At 57.2% G+C, this 7,423-nt stretch overlaps 1 protein-coding gene across 1 annotated transcript in view; it reads right to left on the reverse strand.

The window, feature by feature from the left end:
* Positions 1-81: 81 nt before the first annotated feature.
* The window catches only part of CCM2 (CCM2 scaffold protein), a 12,099-nt gene continuing 4,757 nt past the window's right edge, over positions 82-7,423 (reverse strand). The window contains exons 5-10 of the mRNA XM_009649569.2: positions 6,799-6,935; positions 5,547-5,682; positions 4,399-4,456; positions 3,585-3,723; positions 2,944-3,082; positions 82-750 (exon numbers count right to left, since the gene is read on the reverse strand). Coding sequence (XP_009647864.1) covers positions 470-750; positions 2,944-3,082; positions 3,585-3,723; positions 4,399-4,456; positions 5,547-5,682; positions 6,799-6,935 — 890 coding nt within the window. The 3' untranslated portion in view covers positions 82-469. The remainder of the gene's footprint in view (positions 751-2,943; positions 3,083-3,584; positions 3,724-4,398; positions 4,457-5,546; positions 5,683-6,798; positions 6,936-7,423) is intronic.

Here is a 7,423-nt window from a genome sequence, read left to right on the forward strand (position 1 = left end):
TACACCCGCACAAAGCCCCGGGGGCACCCGGCATCGGCAGCATCTCCTGCGGAGCTGAAATGTTTCGACACCATCAACAATAGGTTTAAATAATTCACATTGTGGTAAACTTCATTCAAAAACAGGAGGAAGAGGAGGAAGTAAGAGCAGTTACAATAAGGATACCATGTGCAAAACTGTAAACCAGGCAGAGGGTTGCAGCCAACGTGTCGCCCCGGCTTCGCTCCCCGCATGTGCCGGCAAAACCAAACCCGGGATGGTCGCAGGCCGGGCTCCTGGCACGGTAAGAGGGCACTGGGCACCTGCTGACAGCCCCTCAGAGCCGTTAATGAGGATGGGAGAGTAATTACATCCTGATCGAGCCCCAAAAAAACCTCTTCGGGAAGGACGGTCGGGGTCCAGGCACCGCTGTGGGGGCTCGGCCGGAGGGTGCGGGGAGCTGCTGGGGCCGTCCTCTCCCTGCTCGCCCTCAGGAGGAATCGCGGTCCATGCTGCACCCCAGGGCTTCGATGTCGTTGCTGATGTGTGAGATCATTCGGTCCCACTCGTCCTCCTCCGAGGGGACGGACTGGTCGTCCGAGCTGCCGGCAGCGCCGTTGCCGTTGGTGGTGGAATTGGAGGTGGTGCTCAGAGTCCGCCTGTACCTCCCGAAACTGTCTGTGATGATGCCCCGGCCGTCCTTCACCCCGATGGTCTCGAGGAAGTTCTCAAAGTGTTGGCTGTCCTTCTCGGGGATGAAGGGGCGGAGACCTGGAGCGGGGAGGAACACATAAGGAGGAAAGCATTAGCGTCGCCATGTGTTTTGTACGGCACGGGGAGACAGCCAGGAAGGGTTTCCATGTGGATGTGCTCAGCTCTCTGAAATTCCCCGTGGCTTCTGCACCTTCCAGCAGAAACCGGCTGCAAGGTTGTGCCCCAAAATGATGCAGGGCCCAGCAAGGAGCCTGTTTTGGGGGGGGGGGGGGGACTGGGCCACATTTTCACCCTCGAGAACTGCAGCTGCTGCCCACTGAGGACAAAAATCCCCCTAAAGCAGGATTTTTCCAAGCTCAAAAGGATCATTTGCTAATTCCTCACTGAAGCATATTGCTTGGCTTTAGGGAGCTTATTGCTGCAACAGCATCTGCCCCCTCTCCCTCTGTGCACCCTGTGCCGGTGTCACCCCCTGCCGAGCAGAGGGTCACCAGGACTGCAGGTCAAGCACATGCTAATTACCTTTGGAGGCTCTCTTTGTAATTAGAGGGGAGGGTGAGAGTCCTCAAGAGCATGTGTTTAAGCTTAAATGTCATCTTCTCTGGATGGGCCCCATCCTGCTCCAGCTGCAATCACAGAGCAGCTGCCCAGCACCAGTGGGGAGGTTTAGGTTGGCCATGGGGAACAATTCCTTCCCCTTGGGGCTGTCAGGCACTGGAAGGGGCTGCCCAGGGAAGGGGTCGAGTCCCCAGCCCTGGAGGAATTTAAAAGCTGGGCAGAGAAGGTGCTTAGGGCCAGGGTTTAGTGGTGGGATGGCAGGGGTAGGGGAACGGTTGGGCTTGATGATCTTAAAGGTCTTCTCCAACCTAAATGATTCTGTGATCATCTCTCTCCCACCATCACGTGTGTCCTTACCAGCCAAAAAATGAGATTAACCCCCCTGTTTCCCCAGTCAGTCCCAGCTTTAGGGCTACAATCACTACCCAAACTCTGGGTACTAAAAAAAAATGGTTGGACTTGATGATCTTCAAGGGTTTCTTCCAACCCAAGTGACTCTCCGATTCCAAAAATGGAAAAAAACCCCTTTACAGGAGCTTTCCAGTGTAGTCTGAGCTGGAGCAGGAGGTTTGCTGCTCCTCTCTGCTCTCTCTCACCATGGGGGGAGGGGCTGGTGCTCAGCCTGGCTCTGTCCTGGCAGAGCGTGGCACTCCTGCGACCACCCGGGCTGGGAAAAGCAAGTCGGAGGTGCTTTTTTGGTGACACGCAGCTGATATCCAGTCAGCCTCCCAGCACAGCGACCTTGCCGTTGCGCCGGTGACGTTAAAAGCAAGCGGGTTGCGTGCGCACTGCTGAAAGAAAATGCCTTTGTGCTGGTGGAGGCGCCCGGCCGCGCTGCTGGATCCCCAGGACAAAGGGAAGAGAAGCCGGCTGCCGGGAGAGCTCGCCGAGAGCTGCCCCTCTCCCTGCGGCACGCCGACGCCAGTGAGCAGCCCCCAGTGCTTTCAGCAGATCTGCTTTTAAAACAGCTTTTCGGCGACAAGAGGCATCTCCCCTTGGGTCCCTGTGCGGTTTGAGAGCCCCCTGCAGCCCCTCTGCTCGGGGTGCGGGTCAGCTCAGCGCCCAGCCTCGGCCCAGGACCGGAGCAGACACTGGGTCAGGCTCATGTGCTCCCGCCCCAACCCCACAGGTTCCCGTTACCGATGCTCTTTCAGATTATAAAAGCCAAAATCAGCGCAGAGTTTGAGCGAGAGGGCCTTGAAGAGCCCCTGGGAGCTCTCAGCCTCCCTTTAATGAAGGGGAAGGAAAGGGTCCGGTCACCTTCGCTCCAGGACTGTAACGTTCTCCCCGGGGAATGCAGGTTCAATACGCCCCGATGAACGGCAGAGTCAACCCCAGGCTAGCCTGGACCAAGGACCAGACCGCCCACGTGGAAGGCCTGTGCATCAGAGATGGGTACCAGGCACGTCACGAGGGCTCGGGAGCAGACCGACACCGGCTCTCACCCCCCCGGTAGTCACCTTTGCTCCAGGACTGTACCGTTCTCCCCGGGGAACGCAGGTTCAATACGCCCCGATGAACGGCAGAGTCAACCCCAGGCTAGCCTGGACCAAGGACCAGACCGCCCACGTGGAAGGCCTGTGCATCAGAGATGGGTACCAGGCACGTCACGAGGGCTCGGGAGCAGACCGACACCGGCTCTCACCCCCCCGGTCGGTCACCCTCGATGCATCCCTGGCAGCTGACACTCACCCAAGAGCAGGAACTTCCTACTGTCCCCGTAGAGCTGCTTCAGGTTGATGCAGAATTCGTGGATTGAAGCCCCGTTGCGATACTCGTGCAAGAGCATGGCGAACTGCTGGATCTCTTGGGAAGAGAGTTTCGTTCGGAGCTGCAGAAGAGAAGCACACCACAAACGTCACCGAGTTGGTGTTTTTTTTAGGAGGAAGAGATAATGGGAAGCCTGGGAACGGTGTTTACCGGATTTATTGCTATCTGACAAGAGCTGCAGCAATGAACCAGCTCATCCAAGAGAAAAGCAGGACGGGTGGGTGCGACCCGCTACTGAGCCGGCAGCTTCAAATGGGGACAAGCCGTGAGCGTACGCAGGGACCCTGACTCGTGAGGTGACAACCGTGGATGGTGTGATGTGCCTTTACGCGGTGAGAGGGGACGAGGGAGTGGGGATGCTCCTGCAGGAGAAGGACGTGAGCCCACGTTCAGGTCCCGTGAAGCCTCCAAGGACAATTTGTATGAAGAGGAGGAGGATGGGATGTTCCTGCAGCAGCCTGGGCTCACGTTCTACACGCTGAGGCGATGAATCCAAATCCCAAGAGCACCCGAATGGGAAGAAAACCCCTCCCCCCTTCTCCCAGGACCCTGGGGCACCCTACCGTCATCATATAGTCCTGGAGCAGCTCTGTCGCCGTGGTGCTCAGCTCGCTCTCGCTGACTGTCTTAATGTGCGGAGACTGTTGCGTGGAGAAGGAAGAGGGGGAGTTGTCACCTGCATCCGAGGTTTCTGGAAAGGAACTGAAACGCAAAGAGGTGGTGAGTCCTCCAGAGCTCCTCAGGCACCTTCTGCATCGCCGTCACCGGCTGCTGGGGCGCGGGGGAGCCTGGAAGGGCGGAGAGGCTGGAGGCGATGCGCTCGCTCCGCAGTAAAGCTCACAGCCTTCCCATTTTGGAGCAGCAGGAAGAAAAGCCTCAAACCACCTTATTTTGGCATTAAATGTGAAATTTTCGAAGAGCATCCGTCAATTTTAAACAACCGGTTCGGGTGTCAGGTTTTCAGCCCACAAACACTACCAACATTTTCAGCAGTCACCGCTTCAGGAGGGAAAAACATTTCCAAAATAAAGGGGCTCGGGGGAGAACATTTCTCCCAATTCCAGCTGGACTTCGCCAAGGCAAAGCAGCCGGGCAAGCGTCATGTCCCCGCTCTGCTGACGCAGGGGGCTGCGCGTACGTTGTGTACGTGATCGTCTCTGGAAACCCGCAGCGGCAGAACAATACGGCCACGGCTGCTGCGGAGGCACCGCACGCGGACAGCAAAACCACCGTCCGATGTTTCAGCCAGACCGAGCAGAAGCTTTTCAATGTGCAGACGGCAGCGGTTCCTGCTCCGGGGGGGGTTTAAACCCGGCAGTGAGGCTGCACTAATAAGCTGGAGAGCCGAGCGGGCTCAGCGTACCACGTTTAACTTACAAAGTGCTTGCTTCCGTTTCGTAAGATTCCTTAACATCCACTTTTGTAGAAGAGTCATCTGCAAGGAAAACATTTGAGACACAGGGTTTAAGAGGCAGAAATTGGGTGTTTTTTCCCCGATGTGTGAGGCTGATTTCTGGCTCGGCTTTCACAGCTGGAAGGTGAGAGGCAGCGGGGCTGGGTCAGGACTGGGCACACTCAGCTGAGGTGCCGAAGCGTGAAGGGGTTGTTTTGTTACGTGCCTCCCTCCAACATGAACAGAGAGGCAAAGGGTACGGGGGACAAGGAGGAGGGCTGATGTCCCATAGCCCAGCTGGGGAAACACCTGCAGGCAGGGGATAGCCCTCCTGCCCTTCCAGCTCACACAGTTAAAGCAGACGAGGGTTTCTTTTTCGATATCCTGCAGGAGGGAAGCCACCAAGCTGTCTCTGCTCTTGGAGGGTGGCAGGAGGGGAGGTAACAGACGTTGGTGAAGATGGGCAGAGACCAGAAAGGCAACTGTGCCCCGGGTGCATCCCCCGCAGCGTGGTCAGAGGGGTGAAGGAGGGGATTCTGCCCCTCTGCTCCGCTCTGGGGAGCCCCCCTGGAACCCTGTGTCCACCTTGGGGATCCCCAGGACAGACAGGGACCTGCTGGAGCGGGGCCAGAGGAGGCCACAGAGATGATCGGGGGCTGGAGCCCCTCTGCGATGGAGACAGGCTGGGAGAGGTGGGGGTGTTCAGCCTGGAGAGGGGAAGGCTGCGGGCAGAGCTGATTGTGGCCTTGTAGGGCTTAGCGGGGGCCTACAAGAAAGCAGGAGAGGGATTTTTTACAAGTGCACGTAGTGATAGGATGAGTGGTAACGGTTTTAAACTGAAAGAGGGTAGATTTAGATTGGATATAAGGAAGAAATTCTTCACTCTGAGGATGGTGAGGCACTGGAAGGGGTTGCCCAGAGAAGTTGTGGCTGCCTCCTCCCTGGAAGCGTTCAAGGCCAGGCTGGATGGGGCTTTGAGCAGCCTGGTCTGGTGGAAGGTGTCCCTGCCTGTGGCAGGGGGGTGGAACTGGATGATCTTTAAGGTCCCCTCCCACCCAAACCTTTCTGTGATTCCATGACCCTCAGATGGGCCTGGTTAAGAAAGAGGTAAATGGGGAGAGCGGGAACTTACCGCTGTGTAAGGACATGTGCCGCGTCGGCGTGGACGCCCCATCAAATATCGCTCTGTCCAAGAAGTCTATCGTGGACTCAGTGTAAACAATCTGGAAGACTTGGCTGAGAAGTGAGCACAGCTCCTCGGCAGTCACCTGGGAAGGGAGCAAAGAAGGGCTGCTGCAAGGCAGAAGGTACCATGGTGGCCTTTTTCTTCGGCTTCCTACGGTGGGCACGCCATGTGGGACAGCAGTGTGCTGTATTTGTAAGGGTGTTGTCCTCCTAGCGAGGAGAGGGAACCCACTCGTCCAAGATCCAGGACACTGCTCGACCCACAGGGTCTCCGGAGCTGGAGGTGACAAACCTTGAGTCTTGTTAGCTACCTCCTGCTCTCCCCTGGGCTTTCCTTGGTGCTAGAGGAGATGCACTCCTGAGATGTATCATCACCCATCATCGTCCTCCCAAACTGCCAGAGAAGCATCCCAGCCCTTTCCAACTGGCCAGACCCAGGCAACAGGAGATCGGATGCTCTGCTGTCAACGCACAGCTATGAAATAGCACCCAGATTTTGTGTCCATGCTCTGTGCTACTCCTCAGTGCAGCTCCCTGGGATTTTGCCTACATCCCAAATAGGTGCAGGCACCCCAGAAAGCATTAGTGGCAAAAACAAGGCAAGCAAAACTCCACCCCGAAGGCAAAAGGCTCCTGATGTAGAAGTAGGAGCACACAGACCGGGATCAGACTCTCTGGATCCAGACTCCGGATGAAACAAATTTCCAGGTCAGCATCAGAAAAATGCCCTGCTTAGCAAAATCCTATTGTGGGAGAGATTCGGTTGTCTTTATAGATTTCCCGCTGCTGGAGAAAGCTCCGGGCAGCAGGCACCACCACCAAGGGAAAACCATCTTCTGATACCCTCTCGTGTCCAAACCACATCTTGGGCCTGGGGCAGGGACCAGGTTTCCTCCTCCAGTGTGCCAGCAAAGCCCAACCCACACCCTGCAGTCTTAAAACTGGGCCGACGTGTGCCACACAACCTATGGCCAGGTAAGCATCTGGTCATGTAACAGAGGGGACACTGGGCGAGAGCAAAATGAGGCCACCCTGGGAACCGTGGTTCTCCACCGTCAACCTGAGAGGTTGTGGCCACCCCATCTAAGGACCAGAAAACCTCCTAGTAATCCCAGTCCCAGAGCTGTTGCAGTCAGAGAGCAACTCTGGAGGCAACCCCAACACAGGACAAAGTTTTTATTGAGTGTTTTGAGTCTTACTTTGTTCTCCGTAGCCAGGACCACCAAGCAACAAGCTTCGACAGGAACCACCCCACTCTCAGACAGCGAGCCTGAAGTAAGGGCTTTGGAGCTCTCAGCACAGAGACTCTGGCTTGGGGAGATCCCAGGGTCCTGAGCTGAGAAAGAGAGAAATCATCACGGAAAGGTCGAGGCAGGGAGAGAACAGCAAGGAGTCCTCATGCAGCAAGCTATCCTCCGAGCAGGCTGCCCATGGGGAGAGCAAAGGCCCCAGAGCAGAAGAGCAGAGGATCCTGCAGTTGGGAGAGAACGGCCTGGAGGAGGGAGCTCTTGGGAGCCTGGGAACTCCACTGGAATGCTGCCCAGGGCCAAAGTCCAGAGAAGGGCAGCAGAGCTGGGGAGGGGTCTGGAGCCCCAGGCTGCTGGGGAGCGGCTGGGGGAGCTGGGGGGGTTCAGCCTGGAGCAGAGGAGGCTGAGGGGAGCCCTCATCGCTGCCTACAACTGCCTGAGAGGAGGGGGGAGCCGGGGGGGTTGGGCTCCGCTCCCAGGGAAGGGGCGATGGGACGAGGGGCACCGGCCTCAAGTTGTGCCAGGGCAGGGTGAGGTTGGCCATGGGGAACAATTCCTTCCCCTTGGGGCTGTCAGG

The sequence above is a fragment of the Egretta garzetta genome, unplaced genomic scaffold (genome assembly GCF_000687185.1).
Source record: "Egretta garzetta isolate BGI_Z169 unplaced genomic scaffold, ASM68718v1 scaffold92, whole genome shotgun sequence".
In the NCBI taxonomy this organism is placed as follows: Eukaryota; Metazoa; Chordata; class Aves; order Pelecaniformes; family Ardeidae; genus Egretta; species Egretta garzetta.